This window comes from Chaetodon auriga, chromosome 1 (genome assembly GCF_051107435.1).
Source record: "Chaetodon auriga isolate fChaAug3 chromosome 1, fChaAug3.hap1, whole genome shotgun sequence".
Lineage (NCBI taxonomy): Eukaryota > Metazoa > Chordata > Actinopteri > Chaetodontiformes > Chaetodontidae > Chaetodon > Chaetodon auriga.
The window spans coordinates 11,433,556-11,456,021 of NC_135074.1; the positions used below are offsets into that span (position 1 = coordinate 11,433,556).

Consider the following 22,466-nt stretch of genomic DNA (forward strand, 5'->3'; position numbering starts at 1 on the left):
CTCTGGGTTTGATAGACGTGGGTATTTACCAGGCAGAGGGGGTCTAATTAGAGACTATTGAGTTGCATCATGGGGCATGTAGGATCTCTCATTTTCTGAGTATGTATGAGTCGGGATTTCTCGTCCTCCGCTGCATCGATTTTGACTATTCTTTTTTAAACATGTGTGCTGTGAGTCCCCCACCTTAACGGAAATACCTTACTAAATTGGTGGAGTACCCCTTAAGCACCAGTGTTACTTTTTAGGTTGATGAACAGGTGTTACCTGCATTTTCCAATATAGTGCATAGCACTTGCTCATTTTGGGAAATCTTCTTATGGTGCAGGATCTACTGTCTCCAGTGTCTCATGCACATTGTGTGGGTTGTCCTTGAGCCTGTCAATATACTGAATACTATCAAACTCTCTACAGTGTCAGTATATTTCTGAAGCAGGATAAATTCCTTTCAATATCTCGTGGCACAGCCGGAATGACTCATTACTGTTAACAATAACTCCTGCTACGTTCCTACTGTAGATGTGCCCTCAAAAGACCTCTGGCACTTAACCACAATGTGGAGAATAAAGCCTGTGAGAACTGTCACGGGTAATGCCATGCAAATCTCCAGTTTGTAACCCAAACTCTACTGTCACTGGAGGAAGGTGATTCCCCTATCTCTCTTCACAGCTGCAATCAATTCAAATACAGCCATGCCAGGCAGGAGCAGACTTTCCAGCTACGAAAAATTGTTCCCAAGATTGGCTCTGTTAGAAGGTTGGATCATTATTAAAGGAACATTATAGTGAGGCAAATGAACGAGGTCCCTGCATCTCCTCTCCCTCTCCTTTCAGTTCTGTCGTCTCTTGTAAATGACAAAACAGCCACACACAGTTGAGCGTCTGTGCATGTTTAACAAAGAAACATGCTGCGCCATAAACGTGCACACATAGAGTATTTACCACAAGCACACAAATGTGAATACACGCACCGTTTGCACACACGGCACAACACACAGCATGGCTTGTTACATGCAGGATGATGGATTGCTGACCACTTTCTTTTAATTGATAGGGACACAGAGTGAGCCTGGCAGTATTAGCATCAGCATAAACAAGAGAGCTTTGATTGATGAGGGCACGGTTCTTATGGGGAGCTGGTTGTTACTCTCACTACACTCATTAGGCCTCTCCATATGAGGGGCCATGCTGATGTCTGTGAGGCTTTTTATGAAAAACATGGGTCAAATCATGTGACCTACAGAAATCCATGTAGCGGCTTCATAAATGCGACTAATGAAACAGCAATGATTTGGTTGTAAGCAGTTTTAGACGGAGGTTGTGTTCTGTATACAGTAATCGTGTAGGAAAACCAGTTCAACCACAGTGGCTGTTACAAGGCAAACTAAAAAATGAAATGAAGCACCATGAATAAAACCACTACTGTCACTGAATTATGATTAAAAATACTATGATTACTGAGGTCCCTCCCATTCCCAGGTTGTCAGATACAGGTATTTGGTCACAGCCCTCAGCATCTCATACAGGTGCACAAGGTACCCTTGTATGAGATGCATCAAGCTTTCAACTCCGCTGTAAACCCATCCACGGCAATATTAGACACTAGAGCAAGGTGACATAGTATGAAGATTCCTGAACCTAACCAAACAGTTTCATAACTGTAACCATGTTTTAGAGTGGCTTTTCTCAAATCAGTATTTTCTAAAACGTAACCAAACTGTGAGCGTTTCACAGCAGTGACCGTTGCGCGTTAACAACGTGTTGGAAAGGTTTTCTGGCAGGAAGGCTTTACACGTCGCACACAGACACTTTGGCGTCTGTATGAGAAGCCAGGAGGCGTGACAAACCAGCATCAGCATTTGACAACCTGGGCTGAGAACATGCTGGATAACTAAAATCTATTACCCTGCTGGCTACCACTGCTATCAACTTAAACTACAGCTCTACTAATACCAGTCGAGTGATGCTTTACAAATACATGCACCTGGGGCACATTTTAACACAAAGTGACTTGTACCAATGCAACAGATAAATCAAAGATTTTCACAGGGTTTCTCAGACAAATAAAAACAGTAAATAAAGACCGAAAAACATGGCAGCGGTCATAAGCAGTGTTACGTGCGAAAGTCATCAACTAATCTGCATCCTGTGAGCCAGCGATCAGGCCCAGACAGGCACAGAGTGGATGAAGGCAGCTGCCGAGTCATCTCAAACAGATGGAGTGAGAAGAGCGTGATCCAGGTGAGAGAATCGACGCGTATGTCCCATGGTGCTGATGGTAGCTGTCCAGACACAGTCCACGTAGCAATATACCCAGGCATCTGGTGTTTGCTGCTCGCGCCGCTAATGATGATGAATGTTTGGCACGGCAGCGTCTCGACACATAAGAGAAAACAAAATTCTTCATTCTTACTGTTTTTATGATGCCATTTTGCTGACTGAACCTCAGCACGTGTCCTGTTTTACCTCAAATCTCGGCCATTCGCTCTTGAAGTAATTGTTCTCTATTAAAAAAAAAAGTTGCTTGATTTACTTTAATTGGTTTTGCATAATTCATGTAATGATTAAATTTAATTGTAAAAACTCTATTTCTGCAACACTTATTTAATAATTAGCAACACAGAGGGCAAAAATCATCAACTGGACAGCTCCCGAATTAAATAATGTATTATTGCATTAAATAATAAATAACGCTGTCATTTAGTGATAATCATCTTTCTGGTTCTGAGGATTCAGCACTCGTACACAGTGGAGCTCACTGTTTCCAGTCATTGTCAGTTTGTACTACAAAGATATGGTTTAAAATCTAACTGTGACAGTATGAGCTGAATCTCATTGATCAGTTTAAAACACAGAGGCAACATAAAAAGATCGATTTTAACAACTGTTGCTGACTTTTAGCTTCATACATTTTAACTCAACCATTTCTAAATACAAAGAAACATTTTTTTATTATTATTCATGTCATTGTCTTTTTTCTATAAATAGTGCCAATTTTGTACTGCATCTAGTACATTTGCTAGATTTAGAGAGCCACATGCTGCATCCTCCTGTGTTTGGGCAAGACATGATTTCCCTGTGATGAGTAATGAGGTTTATCAACGAAATCATCCACACTGATGGGGGCAGGGGTTAGATTTCTCACTATAAATGCCTTGGACCAAAATGTCACGCTCATGCATGCTGTCATGGTGGACAAAGCACACGTGGAGAATGAGAAGTAGGCCTGGGAGTGGACCGCTGGGAACACCCTTCCATCATCTGTCTGAACAGGCCTGCAGGGCTCGGATCACAAAAACCACTCTCACTTTGCTCCCTACCAAGATGTGCCATTGGGTTTGTGCAGGATTACAAATTTCTGTGTAATAGTTTTTTAAGCAAATCCACCACGGGTATTGATATCACATGAGGCTTATTCAGAGCGTTGAGGACCTGTCACTGTCAGCGGCAAGCCTCATTGTGCACTCAATAATAGCCCATTAAATCTATTCTTCCTGCTTTTCTTATCTCTGAGAGACCATTCCTTGGCCTAGGTAATGGGTCAGTGAGTGGGGGGCTGATCAGCTGATTAACCTTATCTAAATATTTTTGTATAGATTCACTGGGTGGAAAGCGCCTCGCTCCCTCTCTGGGCCCAAGGGGCAGCCACATGACTAACTTCTAACAGAGCATTTTGTTTTGTCGCTCTCAAACCGCATCACACACAGTCACGTCAGTGGGTAGAGTCATAAATCTTAACAATCCAAGATGCCAGTATTAATAGAGATAGGCGTTCTGCCTTGTAATAAGTAAACATAGGTGGTGTGGGATAGTCTTTTCACCACTCACCTTACCATAAAATGTCCCCTTCTATGTCTTTCAGACACCCCCTCCCTTCAGTAAAGGCCTCAGCTCTTGTCTCATACATTCATCTCCATCCATGCTATAAGCAACATTTACTGGGTCGGCCAGTGGAGACAGTTATGTTGCAGGCATCAGGCACGATGGAAGGAAGCCCTCCGAGCTTAGTCATTAGCGCACTGCCTTGAATCTGATTTAACAGGATGACTAATCTCATCCAAGTCACTGGTTCGTCAACAGGAGACAACTCCAATGAGGAGAATATCCGGCCACAGTCTTATTTTTATCTAGATGAAAAGTGACAAGAGGAAGCTGACAAGAGGGAGACAGGGGAGACGCTGTAACGGCAGTCTGCTCCGTGCGTGCGCGTGTGTGCGTATGTGTGTGATGGATATCCGCACACCGTGCTGAACGTCACCGTGCTCCACGGTGTTACCACTGGCATGTAGCCACCACCACCAAAACCTCCTTGTTTGTAAACAACATTCTGTCAACATGGCAGTTGTGAAAAAAACACCCTTAAATCTGGAGTGTTTGGAGAGGAAATGGAAGCAATCAGAGCTAATTTATGACAGCTGTGGTAAAAAGGACGTGGAAGAGGGAGATTTGCGAGCTGGTGGGGGATCGGGGCATCGCTTTAGTTATGCAGAGGGATAGCAGTGGTGTTTGAGGAGGTGAAGATGATATGATTACAGTTTCAGACATCACTTTGCTCGCTGAAATGTCCTAAGAGCATTTTGAGGAATGTTTCTTTTTCCCTTCCCAAACTGTGAGGATGTTACTGTGAAGACACACTGGTACAACGGACTTGACGTTATTTCACGAACAGGCCTTTTACTGTTCGGACAGCGAACGTTACATCCCAAACTTCAGAGGGGGTCAGGAAGAATTGTATAAAATTCATATATTCTTTTTCAGTCCTAGTTTATGAACAGTGCATTACTATACAAAGGGGTTTATCAGGGAAATAAGATAAAATAATTCTCCTGTTTGAGATTATGAGACAATCAGGCTTTTATAGCAGTGTAGTCTGACATGCTAAACAACATGCTGTGCAGCATCCGTGACATCCCACAACACCCTGGTGAAAAGTCTCGCATGTCAGACGTTTCTGTCTTGACACGCCGCGTGTGACATCTCCCATGACGTGTTCCTTAACGTTGACCGATCACACGCCCTCTCCAGAGCACAGTCAGCTCACAAACATGGCAAAGAGGAGGAGGAGGGATGCTGAGGTTGATGCTATCAGGTGGGACAACACAACGGAAGTAAATTTCGTTGTCCATACTGTCCTCTCCACGTGTGACCCAGGAGCGCATCCACAGCTGTTTGTTCTCTCTCTTCTTTGACTGCCAGCATCACACACAATGCTTCTGTCACCATGGCTGACAGTTGCTTCACCCGCCTCCCTGATAATATCTGAACTCGTGAATAATAGTGAAGTAAGACGTGCAGTGATTGGTTGGCGTCATAGGTGAAGCCAAGACTATGGCACTGTGAGCGTTAGACACGGTGACCATTAAAAATACTGTGCTGTCTGATCCGAGCATAAGTAAAAGTATCAATACCACAGTGCAGAAATATTCTGCTAAAACTAAAAGACTTATATTAAAAAATTTACTTCTTTAAAAGTAATATAAAAAAAACATACTTGAAGTACCAAAAGTAAAAGTACTCATTAGGCTGATTTGAGAATATAACATATCATTGAATAATTATTGATGCATTAATGTGCAGATCAATTTGGAGCTGGTAAAGGTGGAGCTAATGCTAATTATTTTAAGCACTGCTGGATAATTTAATGTATAATAACACATGATAATTTATTTATTGATTATATTTGGAATGAATAATCTGTGAAGCAACTAGTAACTAAAGCTTTACGATAAACACAGTGGAGTGAGTTATTTATTACTACTGCAGCAATACTCAAAAAACCATAACACTGAGCTGTTGTATGTTTGATTCTGCTTTGACCCACAATCCCCTCTGTTGTCTTTTGTGAATCCCCACCGGAGCAGTTTGGGGGTCAAGCATCACGCTCAAGGACACTTCAGCAATTTGTGGTTATGTGAAAACATGTCTGAGCTTCAGGCTACCGCTGCAGCACAGTATGCTCTACTAAGGACATGCAATTACAGTTCATGTCAACAAAGCCAGCCAGAGCATTCACATAGTCAGGCAGGAACACGCGCCACATGCACATACATACATGTTTTACAATGAACGGACATGTAAATTGATGGCAATGCCCTCTACGATTAAATGTGTGCCACTGCGTATGTATGTGCATGTCTGATTATGACCTACTTTCTTGATTCGTAAGGCAGTTTCATAAAACCAAAGCTAAGTGCAATCTAAACATAGGAAGTAGAACCTGCGCTTTTATGTCTTTTGGACACGTTGTTATTTCACCTATAAAACACTGGCGCAGTGACCGAGGATGATGCTATGTTTGGGGCTTACTGCACTGTCCCTGAAGGATTATGAAACAGATTTAGGACTTGTTGAATTGGCCTATTGCTGTGAATGTGCAGATCACATGGGTGTCATTTTTGGTGTGATGCAGCAAATGATTAGCTTAGTGACCTTTTGACAAAGGTTTGTGCCTGGTGTCCATGTTCTACTGTGTGAATCTATTTTTGACAACTTCAGAACAGACACAGTCTTGAAATGCTCAACTGTAACATATTGCTCCTCCATCTCTTCAGTAACACGTGTTACATTCCTTTGTCTTGTCCTGAATTCCTAAAAAGCTTTATTCACTGCAGCGAGCACATGAGAAAAGATTCTAATTTTAAAATTTGCTCCCAACAGTATCACTCTACGAGGCATTAAACCACGCAGCACAGTTCACTGAGCTGTATTCAACGCTTCCCGGAAGAAGTGTCCTCTGTGTGACTTCTTACTGGGGAGGAAATGAAACTCAAACAATAATAAACCAAATGAATTCGTGCAGGGGTATTTATAGCTCGCAGATACTTGTAAAATAGGGGTAAAACAAATCAGCTTCGCCTTTCGGAGGACATCAGGACATCACAGGTCCGCAGCTTCTGCCGTATCAGAGGAGTGCACCTCATCTGGGCGCCATATTTAGAGTGGCAAGCGATGCTCAGTGGCATTCAGTGGTGTTACGGGGCTAAAAATTGCACTGTGTCATGGATCACAAGGATCTTGCGAGAATGTGCTGTGAAAACCAGAGGGAATAATAACTTTTTTATAGCTGTTTTATTTTTCACTGTGCAAGATATTAATTGTAGGTGAGCTTAGCATAAAAGTATGAAAGCGTCACCACAGAGTTACTGTGTCGCTTCGATTCCTCTCATAAGCACAATACGCAGGTGAACAGACCAAAGCAAGGTCAGTGTGAAGTGTTCCCAAAACACTCAAATGGCGATGAGACTTACACACGTTGTCTGAAGTGTAGCTGTCAATAGGAAAAGTCAAAAAGTCAGTCAGGTGGTGAGATCTCTGCGACAAGTTATTCTGCAGTGACAGATGACATTTCTGTGAGGTTGCATCTGGAGTACTTTGGCGCTGAGGCAAAGCTGGCCTTTCACTCTGTCTGCCTAGCTAGCATTCATCAGCAAAGCTCACGCACGCACGCACACACACACGCACACAGACATAAAACATGTAAATGGCAGCTGGCTCTCAGAGTGTATTGTCTCCTTTATTTGTCGTATTGTTTTGGTGGTTTTTAGACGCTATGAGCTCGTTCAGCAGGTGATGCTGCTCTCTGTCTTTCTTTCCCTTCCTTTCATTTCCTCCCATCATGTCCTCCTCGCTCCTCTCCTTCCTTTGTTGCCTTATTGCACAGACTGTGACAGCTCACTGTCAGCGTGTCCACTCTATTCAAATGAAGGCTGGCCTCAACTGGATGTATCCCTGCCTTCATTTTGGGCTCAGAAGTACAGCAGCAGGCATTCGTGGAGGCACAGGGTGGCAAAGGGAGTCTCCCCCAGTGATTCATTTGAACTTTTCCTCTCATTGAAATGGCATCACAGAGGCCCTGCATGATTAATGTCACCACACTTATATACACTGTTCTGCCCAGAGTGCCAGCTGAATATTTGAAAAACCAGGAACTTTTCAGAATACCCACGGGCCGGTCTGGGGATGCATGACTGGCAATCAGCTTGCTATTCAACCTTTTCAACTGTCCATATACGTCATGTGCTCAGGTGAACACACCCACAACTAACTGAAAGAGGCTAAATAATGAATCAATACAGTGTTGTTAGCGTGTGAATATGAAATAAAGGTAAGAGTTCACTGTAGAAGAAAATTACCATGTACTGTTTGTGTGACCTTGAGCAGTCCACTGTGCATTTTCTAAAATAGTCTAATTCAAAGCACAACACAGCTGCGCCAAGGACCTCACTTCTGAAAACGTTCCTTACTCTTTCATCATTCTAAAGTTTGCTTGTATTTGTCCATAAGAACAAAAGTGATGCGCGCTTGTGTGCCTTTCATGGAAAAAATTAAAGGACTTCAATCAGTGGCGCCACAAAGAGAGACACATAACCGGAGATTCACACTGGAATTATTATTATATTTTGTTGACTGTGATTGTTTTTATGAAGAGTAAACAGCGTCTTCCCTCAGTAACACTGAAACCAAATGAAGCTCTTTGGGATGGAGCTGCAGCAAAACATAATTAATGCATTTTCCTACTCACTGCCATGGAGCAGGGCTACTCTACGTGCCTTTACAGTTTCTATGTAGAGTGAAACAGACCTTTCAATGTTTTTTCTATAGTAATCATGCAGAAGGTCCCATTAAATACTATAAATTTCAAAACTGAGGCTGGATAGGAAAAGAAACTGAAGTAATTTGAACACAAAAGTCATTACTGGGTAATAAACACACAACACAGTTCAATACTGTGGGAACCAGTCGTATTCCAGTGTGCTATGAGATGTATAGACATGAAGTGTGAAATCCATCTGGGCCTGCAGACACTAAACCCTGAACTAAAGCCTCCACTCTGCACTGCCAGCACCCCACAGAAATACATGCTTGTCAGGAGCTCAGGTCACTTTTAGGGAAGATATGTGAAATGACAAACAGCAGTTTATTATGAAGAGGAAGTCCTATGACCTACGATCGCATTCATTAAATTATCCAGTGCTCTCTCTTTTTCTATGACTGACCCACCGGAGCAGCCCTGGCTGTCCCATATTACCCTCTAGTGGAGTGCCTTCTTGTTGACTCCACGCTGAGACTCTGATGCTTCACTTTGCACCTTTTACCTCTGAGACTAAACAACAAGATCCATCCAGTGAGAGCAATGGAAACTTTTCTAATTATTGCCGCAATTATAATCATGCCCGTATTGCAGCACTGCCTCTCTGGGCTCCGCGGTCCCACTGCTAGCTAGATGGATACACAGAGAGAAACTGCTAATCAACATCCCTGCTTCATCAACTTATTGGTGACTGGGGTACGGCAAAAGAGCCTCTTCGCTCCTTTCAAGGGTGGATGTAATCAGAAGCAGCATCTATCTATATTTCCTCCTCAGGGGAAAGGGGAAGGTACGGAGATCTGCCAACATACTTGCAGTAGCTCCCCAGCATGGGAATATCATTTAGATTATAATTGGATTTAGGAAGTAAAGCCCTGTGTTTGACTAGCATCATCAAATGGGACGCTTATATGACTGTCAATCACTGAGATTTCCTTGGTATTCTCCCTGTCTCCTCATCTCCGTCCTTTTCTCTCTGTGTGAATTCGTTTTGTCAACATCCAGGGAATCCAGTTTGCCAAGGACAACCCGAAATAGCATGCATCGTACACATCATACAGGAAAGTGGGCAACATTCAGCACAAACATACACATACAGTAAACACACAAAGGTGCACCTTCCTACCTCTTCCCATTGGTGGATGTAGCGAATGAGTCTAGAGAGGCGCAGGAGTCGCAGCAAGCTTAGGATCTTTGTGAAGCGGACAATCCGCAAGGCGCGCGCCGTCTTGTAGAAATCTGAGTCAATGCGTGTCTCCACGATGAGGAAGATGTAGTCCACGGGGATGGAGGAGATGAAGTCCACCACAAACCAACTCCGCAAGTACTTGATCTTGATCTGCTGCGGATCCAGGATGATCTCTGTGTTGTCCTCCTTGACGATGCCCGTCCTGAAGTTGAGGACCAGGTCCATGAGGAAGAAGGTGTCGGAGACCACGTTGAACACGATCCAGGGGGGCGTGTGCTCGTCCTTGAAGAACGTGATGCCCACGGGGATGATGATGAGGTTGCCCACCATCAGCAGCAGCATGGTCAAATCCCAGTAAAACCTTGTTGGAGAGAGAAATGGAGAAAGGCAGAGATGAGATGTTTAGTGGGTAGCATTATTCTTCTTTGTCAAAGCTGCCATTTTTTCAAGGTTTTAAAAATAAGATGCACCAGAAACTAAACAAGGACCTTCTCTAAAGCATACACACTCTGTCTATCATGGTCATCCAACAAATAGAGATAAACATAGACAGATATATCATCTATTCTCTGTAATTCACACTCTTGGGTTTGTCACACAAAAAGAAATAAATTAATTTCTTGATATTAATAGAGAAATGTATCATTGTGAGGTTTATGTGAAACATCTGTAGTTAAGGCCTTTTTCCTAGAAGACACGTCACATTAGCAAAAGTGTAACAACAAAACAAATGACAGCTGAATTCCTGTTCGCCACTTCAGCGTCAGGGTGCTGGAGTTGTGCACGCTGGCTCACTGTTACGCTGTCGTCTGTCATGGCTCAGACACCTGAGCAGAACTGAGCCATTGTTTAGTAACACCTGTGCTTTTCCTACAGCGACAAGTTCAATGTCTGCTGTGGAACAAGGCCGATCAGATGTAGTAATGTTGCTTATATGTTCACTTGTGATGTTGTCAATAATTTATACATTCATATATATTGCAGACTGATCTCATATATATGTTAAATTAATTACTTGTGTTCACTGTTTATGACATGTACACATAATTAATTGAACTCAAAATTCCCAAGTTTGTTTTAATGTTATTCAAGTCTTTATGTGCGTATTCATTGCTTTCAATTACATTTTCCGTGATGAGGATCAATATCTCAATATCTTAATATCAATCGTATCTCTTTGTTGATATTTGTTGCTTTTTTTTAAATGGCCTACACTGACCCACACATACGCTGCTTGGCAAACATTGCAGACAAATATAAACATGAATCATCTATCTGGCCACACATTTACGGACTGATGTGTTGTTTTTCAGTATGAGCAATCACTGATGTAACTCACACGGTGTCTCATCACAAGTCTCTTTTAACCTCAGGTACCTCTGGGTGTTGTGCATGTGTGATGGAAGCAGGCTTACACACACAGGGCGTAATGATAGCGTAATAAACTATATATATACGTAAGCAACCTGCCCACCATGCTGGAAGGCAGCTTGACATGAGAGCTATTTGGGTTTGGACTGTAAATCACAACTCAAAGGTCAATGAGGGTTAACTGTTAATTACAAACTGTACTGTGACCTCGTCCATCTTCCAGGCCTGAGCGTTTGGATATAAATTGCACTCTCTGCTGCCTTGGTAATTGAATCCAGGTTGGCTCTTTTGTGTTGAGGGTGATATATCCTGGATACTCTATAGATTGCACTATGACGGGGTTCGGCATTGTGCTCTGGCCCAGTGAGCTTGGATGATTTACCCACTCACCTTTAACTGGGCCACAAAAATCTGCCTCTGTGCAAAACCAATTTCAAGAGTGGGGCCATAACAAATCTGGAAGAAAAAATACTACATGCATAAGCAGGGAGGAGACGCATGTTACTGCAAGCTGGTTAGACTACAGAAAATAATTACTGCTCTTTCACTTTCCTTTTTGCAGCTGACGTCTATAGATTTCATGCTTGATTCACAGTGTGCTGAAGTAAATAACTGAGTAAATAAAGACCTCTGCTCCGAGTCAAGTTGAGTAAACATTTACATTTTGGTAGATATTTCCTGCCTCACACAGCAAAGACCTACAGGTAAAAATAACCTGGCACACATCGGGTGTCTTCCATTTTTCCCTTTAAGATTTTCCAGGCCGTCTTGTTTTGGGTTTTTTTCTTCCCTGTGTTTGCTTTTTTTTTTTAATGCTGTAAGGTTACCATTTCATTGATCATTAATTAGATCTAAAATGGCCTTTTCCCTTGAAACGTCTTTTGAGACATGCTTGTGATGAAGCCATCACAGTCACTGGTGTTCCGCATTGCTGTAAAAGAAATTGTGAACTTTGTCCTTTAAATGGTGAAGACTTGGTCACAGCTAATATTTATTTCTTTTTCTTTCTGTCAGCATGACTAAACTCCATTACTGATACATAAAGGAGACAAAACAAAGGACATCAGTTATGGCCAGCGCTGTCCTCTCCTTGTTACTCTTTGTCATGGTTGCCTTTGGAGACAAGAGGTCACGTCACTTTCAATAAATAATTACTGCAAAATACAGCAAAACTACATACGTAGCGGCTACTCTGTAGCAGACACTTGACACTTAGAGTTTAGAAGAGCATATCACACTTGCACATGCATACATAAATATACAGCACGCACACACACACACACACACATCCACACACTAAGGAACAGTGACAGTAATTGGAATTCTTCAAAGTAAAAGGGTATCTACTGTTCCAGCTTGTTGTCAAGTGCAGTTATATTTAGAAAGACCTTGCCACTACTGTGTTTGCTCATGTTAAGACTGAAAGCCCGAGAGGACGAGAAAAACTTCAAAGGAAGAAATGCAAACATAGGTAATGACATTTGTTCTTCATGTTGCCATGTTCTCTAACATTACAAATGCTTGATAGCCTGTGCATTGGTATAAGCTACACCGCTTACTAATAGGATAAAAGTGTGCTCCCTGCACTTGACAGGGTCTGGCAGCAAATAAATAAGTTATTTGCTTCTTTAAGCAACTGTAATAACTGAAATTCTTGCCTTCGTTTAGCTCTTTGTATCCACGCACATAGAATAATACTCCTTTTCACATTTAAAGGACAATGTCAGTGTTTTTGTATCCAAGATTCTAACAATGAGAAATGTGCTTTTATCAGTACAAAAGACAACTGTTGTGAAGGGGTGCCAATACTTTTGACCATGCAGTTTTCATTTCCCGCAGCATTTTGGTTGTATTTTGTCTTTAATTTGGGGAAACCAATTGTTGTTTTAGTTGTGTTAACTTATTGAAATGATCCTGGTTTGGTTATTTTATCAAAAAACCTCCAAAAGTGTGCGACTTTTACTAGGAAACCAACACTTCCAGAGGGGTGCCAATACTTTCGTCCATGACTGTATGACCAATAGTTGGATAGAGTTTGAGGACACCGATTGACCCACTGCAATATCATGGGAAAAGAGAATATCTCAGTATACAGAATCTCAAAGAGCTGTGTAGGATTCCCTGTGTAGTGCTGTGTAGACTGCGGTTTTACATGCACATGTTTGTGCGTGTGTGCGTGCATGCATGTGCAGAGTAACTGCTCATGATTTCTCCTTTTCACTCTTGCGGTTGGCTCCTAATGGAGGTCAGGCCACCTAAACATAGCAGGGATCCATTTACTGTGTTTTATTATGCACTGGGACCCTGACATAGAAGAACATTGTTCTATAAATACAGTTGGGAAAGAGCGGGATGTTAGTCGGACATTTCAAAGGCATTAAACAATCCCATATCTCTGTGTGCATCCCAAATCACAGGCTTACACTGTGTGGTGGTATACCACCTGTCTAGACATAAAACGAAAAAGAGAAATTCAGCAACCCAGCAGTGATGAAATGAAGGTGATGTTCCCAGGTGTTTGGTGAGTGAAAAACATCTCACTTGAAACAAATATAAGGATTTATCCTTTTTCTTTTTTTGGCATGTGACAGTGCAAGTGCTTTGCAGGAAACAAAATACATCAGATAAAAAATATGATAAAAACATACAAGACTCTGAACACATAAAAAACATGGCCAGAGCTTGTGTGTGTGTCCATACAATTACATGATCGCTGGGGAACGTCAGAGCTGTCCGCATGACAACAAAGTAAATGGTAGACTGCTTGAAGGTGAACCAAAATCAAACAAACAAACAAAAAAAACTGAACTGAGCTGAAGTAACAGTACAGGCCAATGCGGTGGTACACACTTTTATAAATGAGGCCCAGCAAAGCAGAGAAACACTGGAGACACTGCATAAAAAGAAGCAGCAGAATAGCTCACACCTAACTTGTTGTGGTGCTGAGAGTATAATGCACTGATGAAGGGAGCCCTGACATTTTGCTGTCTGTGGGGACAGAGCCACAGCCCACTCCGCTCTCCGGTGGGGTGACCAGGGACAGCAGGAACATGTTGTCACCCTCAGAGTGCATCTGACTACATGATAAGCCTCTCTCATTCTGCTCACCCTGCCAGCCAGGCTACCTGAAAGGGACTGTGAGAGCAGCCACAAACAGTCCAAGATGGACACACACTTACCTCTCAGAGTGGCCTATATGTAAATTGACCAGACCAGAATGGAGTACGTATAGTCTGGCATACACGGGTAGTGTATGCATTTGTGCACGCACACATGTGTGCACTTGTTTACTTTACCCTTGTAGAGATGCCGATCTGCTGGCTACCATGCTGGGAGACTGATGGCATAGCATGCAAGCAGATCATCTGTCATGTCAGGTACAAGTGGCAGACAGCAGTTAACAGTGCCTCCTTTTATTCTGCACCACACTGACTGAATGGGAACAGCAGAAGAACAGTGGGTGCTCCCAGACTACACTTCCACGAGGGCACCAGCCAACTTTGTGTGCACTGTAAATGTGATTTGGGCTGATTAAATGATTGAAATTTATCTGCTGTTGCATGAAAAAGCAGTTTCCCTTTTGAATAATTCATTTATGTGTGTGTGTGTGTGTGTGTGTGTGTGTGTGTGTGTGTGTGTGTGTGTGTGTGTGTGTTTGCTCCCATTTTCTCTCTGAAGATTTGGTTGTGTTATCAGGGGTCCTGCTCAGAAGTACTGACTCACAATATGCCTGAGAATTCTGGCTCATATTACATTAAATATCAATAGCACAAACACCCTGTTTCATTTTGGACTGCCTATACACAGTTCCCACGTTTCCTCTCCTAAAACTGACTTCTATACCTAAATGCATTTGGTGTTCCTGTATGAATCTAAGTTCACATGTAGCTGCATTTTATCTGCAAATAGCTGTTGTAGCATCAGTTTCACTGAGCCAGATCTCAATTAAACTCAAATGATAACTGACAGAGCAACAGCCTCATTAAGTCCATTGGCATTTTTGAATGAATGAATGAGGAGGATTGAATGAAAATTAAGCATGAAATGCTCTTGAGAGGGGAAAAAAAATCACTTCATTTTACATAAGCTACACTTAGCCACAGGGAGAGGCAGTCTATGATAAAGCTTGTCACACTTAACGGGAGAACATCTGTAACGACAAAAAAAAATGCCCGCGTATTGCCCATAAAAGAGCAGCCCATTGGCATTAAACAAGCCGGTTGGCAAACACAGCAAGACTTAAGTGTCTAAGAGAGAAAAAAATCAGGTTAAAAGGGTTAATCCTATTTTTGTTGTCACCCGCTCCAATGAACTGTCATAACGGCGCTGTCTTTGCTGAGCACCGCCAGCAGGCACACTGCAAGCACATCACTGACACTGGGGCTGTGCAGTCGCAGGTGGCTATATTTAGGTGAGGCACACTGCTTTATCAAACCAAGGCTAAGAAGATTTCATCAGAGGGAGAGGCAAATCTCCCCAACTTTAGGCTACGAGAAAACAGAGGGATTTACTAAATACCTACAGAGGGGAGAGGAGAAGCAAAATCAACTGAAAGGAGTCAACCTGAGTCAACACTGCTGAAAGAGATCCATAAATAAGATTACAAGTAGTTCTATGGTAGGACATCAAGGTAAGGGTACAGAGTATGATAATTCGTTCACCTCTAAAGCTCTGTCTAGGACTGTTATTCAACACAGCCTCGAGAAAGACAATGCTGAAGACAATGTCAAATCGGCTGCAGTAGAACATTTTCTAACAGATAGAGGTCTGACCCTTTAAAGGTAAGCACTGACAAAACATAAAGACACGTCATTGCTGCAAGTCCTCTCACTCGATCAGAGTATTTACAAAAAACAAAACAAAAAAAACCTGGCACATTCCTTCAGTGATGATCCTCTATTATTGCTTTAAAGGAGATCTAAACCATTCAGATGTGTGAGGATCACTGAATCGCTTGTTTCCTTTTGCTTCAACTTCATTCAAAATTGTGGATGCGGGCAGTGATTCAGAGGTGTGGAACCAGGCTAACCATCTCAGTGGAACTCTCTAAATGCCGCAGCGTCAGTCCCAGACACTGAAGAATATGCCCCAGATACACTCATTGAAATAAGCCCAGCCTAAACTTGCTCTGATGTTTGAATAGCTCTGAAGTATGCACTTAAGAGCTCTGGCTAAATCATGAATCACCAGGGCCACTTTGCAAACTGACCAGATGTAATCAGGGAGCCCACTGAGAAGAATGCTCTGAAGTCTCCTGTCCCATTTCTGGAGAGGCTCTGCCTGGCGCCACAAGTGACTGCTCAGTATCCCTGTCCTTGTCCTGTAGAGTCCTTCACAGTTTCCCAGAGTGCAATCTGCTACCTATCTGCTCAGAGGAACAAAAGCTATACACGGACATCGTGCAGTCAGCAAATAAATATGTCCTCTGTGGGGAAAAAACAGAGCGGCAGTGAGTGGCAGGGCTGTACAGTAGAAGACACGGAGAGGACAGAAAGCTTGCCAGCACGCACTTATCCTACTAGCATATGCCAGTATCTGCACTGGACAGTCATCCTGCCACTAATTGCGCCTGTGTTTTATCATGATGCCTTGTTATCTCCCACTAAGGTCCTCAGGGTCATGTCAAAGGAGTCCCCTGTCAACCAGCCACAGAGTGTGACAGAGGAAAACTGGCCAGTGTCTCCCACCGAACACGACCCCCCCCCCCCCCCCCCCCCCCCCCCCCCCCCCCCCAGCCACCAGCTCGCTTCTCTGTTGGACAGGAGAGAGCCAGAGAGAAGAGATGGGCTTTCTCTTAACATAGATGAAGTGCTAAGATAATGTGCTGTCTATAATACCAGGAGCTGGTCACACTGTACACCGTCACCTCATGCCCTTGCTCTGGCCTGCACCAGTGCTGGGCCATTATCTTCACCACCTCAGGAGCTGCAATCAGCAAATGGAGCAGCCACAATGAAAGCCTTTTCTATCCATCTCCGAAAACGGCGATCTGAGGTCAAAGGGCGACAAGGAGGGAAGGGGCATGAAAAGAGAAAATGTGGGGAGAGAAAATGTGGAAACAGTGAGAGAAAATGAGATTCTGTACAGCACATTAATGCTTAAGTGCATCGACAACCAAGAGAGGGAGTGTATGAAGAGATATCGGTGTCGGTACGGTGTTCTGTACACACATCACTTTTCTTTCCACACTGTTGTTTCAAGCAACATTACACAAAGAGGAAATTAAAAAGATGCAGGTAAATAAAAGCTAACTTAATACAGCTTAAAAGCTGATGGAAAACCCTCACTAAGAAGACACTCGAAGCATGAAATGAAATTAAATCAAATTGGAGAGGAGATGCGGTTTATCTGATTTTTGCTGGTCTGCGTGAGTAAGCAAAAGCGGCGGCTTATCTGACTGTTAAACCAAACAGGGCAGGATTTATCATGTTTATTTGTTAGCGCTATAATTTCTCGATTGTACATGCAAAACAGGGCCAGGGATTAGATTTATACACAACAACTTTGCTGCTGCCTCCCTCTTCAATTACGCACGGGGTAACTTTGTATGACCAAAAGAGAAAACATGCTATGGGCTATAGGGATGGTGAAAATAAGTCAGGACTCCCCCCCCCCCCCCCCCCCCCCCCTTAACAGAGAGGAGAGGGAACAATCTGTCTCTCACCACCCCATGTCTCATAATCCAGTCATTTGTCTGAGTCTTCTAGACACCCAGCGTGTGGCACAGCCAGGCCAAACACATTGATCCAGGTAAGCATTTCCTGTGAATCACGCCAGCCACACACAGAGTTCCTTATTCAGCACACTGGACTCTGGTCCTCTCTAAGTGGAAACCCCACTGTTTCCAAAGCACTTCAGCCTTCTCTGCATTCTTACAGAGTAAGCCGTGGAGAGGTCCTCCAAGGAAATGCCATCCTCCTGCCATGTCTGTTCGACAATGGTGGCTGCAGAGAGTGACATTAGCGATGGACTAATGGCAATCACAGGTGAGTTATGGGCAGGTTGTGTGAAGGATCGTTATCAGATATGTAGAACGCTCGCTTTTCATGATATATTGAAGTACTTATCGATTCCTTGGGAACTGTAATTTGACCAAATAACTCAAGGCCCACTTCACGTCGGATTTTCAACCCATCTCATGGTCTTCATCAGCAAATTTGAGAGTTGTTTTGGCTATTATGTTATGGGTCAGTTGACTGAAACTACTTTTTAACACATTATAAAGTGACAACTGAACCAGCAACTGACCATTGGCAGATGGAGACCATGGGATGCACAGTACATAGTATTCACATAGTGCAGTGAGTGGACCTTGAGTGAAGGTTTTGTCAAATATTCAATGCAATGAACTCTGTTTGACTGCAAAAAACACTTCACATGTGCAACACAAAACCCACAAAAAACTACTTTTGTTGTTCAATAAACTACATCTATCTTGGATTTTGTAATTTTGTTAAGCAAAACTTTTAGTTTTAATGTTTTAATGTTAAACACAATATGATCCATCGGTGTTGCTCAAAGACCAAATGTCTTGTTTTGTCCACAACCCAAAGATATTCATAGAGGAGTAAAGAAACCGGAAAATATTCACGTTTTTGACTTTTTTTCTTAAAAACATTACTCAAACCAGTTAATCATTTATCAGAATTGTTGTTTATTCATTAAATAATTGACAACTAATTGATTAATCGTTGCAGCTCTAGTTTAATTTATGTCTGTTCTTCGCATTTATAGCATTTTCTATCTTACTTGATAGTAAAAAATTAAGAAAGGCTGAAAATAGAAGAATGAAATGTACTGAAAGTCCTGGCACGAATAACTGTCACAGTTACACGACACCTGAGTCACCTGCAGGTGGAACAGATCATTGTTTCTGGCACATTCTACTAATTGGCTCTGAATGTAATAGAACTTGCGTGTGAAGCTGTCTTTCTAATGACGAGTCTCTTACATTAAACATAAAATACTTTTTAATATGGTGTTTCTCATATCGCGTCCACCCCCTGGAGCAGCATATCACTGCCAGTTTGACATCTTGGCCATTTCCTATCTAGGCCGACAGGAAAAAAGCAATCCAATTTCAGAGAGACAGGGTGTGTGAGAATCCACCTGGGACACGGGGAGGTCTGAAAAGGTCAACCTGTACTAGATATAGCAGAATCTGTGTGAGAAGGAATGAACAGGCCAGGGCTGCAGTGTGCACGCAGAGGTCAACACAGGGGAAGGTGTGTTTTGGTTAAAGCATGATAAAGACTATGCATGAAACATTAGAAATGTTTTGGGGAAAATAAACCACTTTTCTGCAGGCAAAAGACGAATCAGAGTTCAAATCTAGTTCGCAATTAATTAACCTGCATGTGGTGCGAAAAGATGGGCTTTTATATATCAGGACATGTTGTGTCTCAGGTCAAAAAAAGTGGTGTTCTGAGATGCCTTAACATGTGAGTGTTTGTGTTTTGGACCCTCATAGCGTTGTTAAAAATAGACAGTCCCACCATCTGGCTCCTAAGCAAAGAAAAGCAGTTGCAAACAGTATTTCACCAGGTCTCTGTGTGAATAGTGTGCCTGGACGCTGAATGGAAGACATCAGAGAGAATTGATAGCACACAGGAGGTATTTTAACCCAGGCAATCTTAATTATTCATTCCCACCATGCTGACAATTCCCATAAAATGCAGCGTGCTGTGCTTTCTTGATTGCTGGCAACCAAGTGATATCTTGTTTTTCAAATTTTTCATTTTCTGTGAGCAATAAATTCTTCAGCCATCACACACATGGGTTAGTGAAAGCAAAAATACCAAAGAGAACATTCGTTAGTCTGGTTATCAATTAGGTGATGATGCAGGAGGCTGAGTCACTGCAGTGCCCCTAATCAGAGTAAAGAATGCCCTCTTGGGTATCATTGGAAGATTACACCTACGTAATCTGTGTTGATGTTGATTGCTTTTTCGACCAGCGCTGATTACAAGTTCCATGTCAGATTGAAATTAAAACTAAATGTATAAAATGAGATTTATAACCAGAGCCACAGTTTGGAAATAGCTGTCACTGCGCCACAGGCCAAAAAAAGAAAGCATACAGTACAACTTCTCCCCTGCATGTACAGACTGAGCAGGCACTCTTTATGTATATCTATATATATTTTTTGCGCACTCTTCTCTTTCTCGAAACAAGAAGTGGTGCTAAAGTGATTCTGTAGCACAGCCAGAAGCAGAATGTGTCAACAGGAATACATAAAGGTCAGTGGAGGTCTCGGTTGCTCTCATGTCACACACAAGGCACTTCAAACGTGACTGGACTATGGGCTAATAATTTGTCAACAAATATAGATTTTCTCCATCAACTGCCCTGAAATGATGAGATAAGTGAAAGTGACATATTTACCTCTAGTCAGTGGGACAATAATCACATCTGTCCAGCAGCAAGAGAAATAAATTTGACACTGAAATGTGCTCAAAGGGGGAAAAACTCGCGACTGGTTCTTGGCTGACTAGTGCTGCGTATCCACCTGGAGAGATTATAAATTGATGTTGCAGTGCAGAGGATGGTGGCGTGGGAAGGACAACATTACATTTGTCAGGTGACCAAAATACATCAAGCATTTCCAGCTGGGTGACATGCGGCACTTAACAGAAAATGCTCCCTGCAGGCTTTCCCATTTTCAAAATGTATATGATGTCCAATCAATCAATATAATCTGACCTCCAGATTACCATCACTTTGCCAAGGTTAAACTCAGCTCTCTGCCTAATACATAAAGCTGAATTAAATGGCATATCAGGGGGCGAGGGGACACTCACCTTTAAAAAAAAAAAAAAAAAAAAAAAAAAAGCCATTGTTTTGTTCTTGTGATCACGTGTGCTGATTTCACACTCCCACACAAGTGTGCCTGGCGAGGTCACACGGTACCGTTCAATCATTCTGCCACTATGACAGGCAACCTTCCACCCACCGGCCGTGCACATCCTCCCTGGGCTCCCTCCATTAAATAAATTGTGCTGTAATAATCTCTTGGCTCCTAATATTCGTGGATGAGCACAGCAGTCTATTTTGATTACCCCACTTTCAGGCCCAGCCAGAACCATCTGTAATCCCCATGTTTTACCCTCACTAAATTAAAAGAGGAATTATTTAATGGAGACCGAAAGGAATAGAGTGTCATTCATCCTATGTAGTGTCAAAAGGCTTTTTCCTCCAACCTTCCCATGCAGATTAGCACGCTGAGACAAAAAGACGACGTGGTCCACGAGGGGACACTAACACTCTGCAGTCTGGACACAATTCATGCATCTTTTATTCAAAAAGAAAAACGGTTTAAATGGGGCTCTTTATGTGCAGCCTTTACATTGCTCTACTGCATCTCCAGCACCTCAGCTTGACTTTTGTGTAATTCTCACCCAGACTATGAGTCCTGCCACTGCCACAAGAAGCGGAATCACCCTCGCTGCAGCCGTCTATGTTTCTCCATCTCATTTTTCAATAAATCCACCGATCGCAAGCTGGAGGCCCCGCAGGACCCAAACAAATCAATAGCAAAACGTACTCTCAAATCAACTGTAATCAACCTGACTGAACTGGAGAATGTTGTTATTTAATCTGATCCCATACACCCGTGAACACGCACGCGCACACACTCCGGTACAGCAAGAGTACTGTATCTTCAACAAAAAGCCTGTGGCTGTGAGTGGCAGCTAATGCTTGATAAGGACTGTAAAGCTAAGACATGCAGTATTCAAATATCTCAAAATTCATTGAGGCAACGACAGCCGTGGGATTTATTTCTCCCACATTTACCACAAAAGACAAGGGCAGTGTAAGTGCAGGTAAGCGCAAAGCTTGTCCTTCTTGTTTATAGATATAAAAATGTCTAATTGTCAATATAGTTATGCTCATATTGTGAGAAGATGTGCTATCTATTTGGACGAATGGAGGACAATAAACATGCTATGACTCACTTTAGCAAGAGAACGAAAACATCCAATTAGAAACTGGCTAAATGAATAGATAACATAAACGGCTTGAGGAACACAGTTCATTTAGTCAACGCTTTGCCTCAAACTAAGCTCCCTTTAACTGCATCACAACCTTAACGTGCACATCGGTGACTACATCTGCTCTACTTTTCTTTAATGTATTCTCTGCAAAAAATAACAGAAGCAAAATTGTAAGATGTCTATTCAGAGGATTTATTTTTGCCACTGTCTAGGTACGCGTCTTCTGGGAAACAGAACTGGATGTGCGGGAGAAATAAAAGGCTGTTTAAAGGAGTGGACTTTGCAGAGGCGACGGAAGGATTCGCCTGACTGTTGCAAAGGGATTTAAC

At 42.5% G+C, this 22,466-nt stretch overlaps 1 protein-coding gene across 1 annotated transcript in view; it reads right to left on the minus strand.

Annotated features, from left to right (window-relative positions):
- hcn4 (hyperpolarization activated cyclic nucleotide-gated potassium channel 4) overlaps positions 1–22,466 on the minus strand; it is a 67,759-nt gene that overhangs the window by 40,104 nt on the left and 5,189 nt on the right. Inside the window, exon 2 of the mRNA XM_076752619.1 lies at positions 9,710–10,133. Coding sequence (XP_076608734.1) covers positions 9,710–10,133 — 424 coding nt within the window. The remainder of the gene's footprint in view (positions 1–9,709; positions 10,134–22,466) is intronic.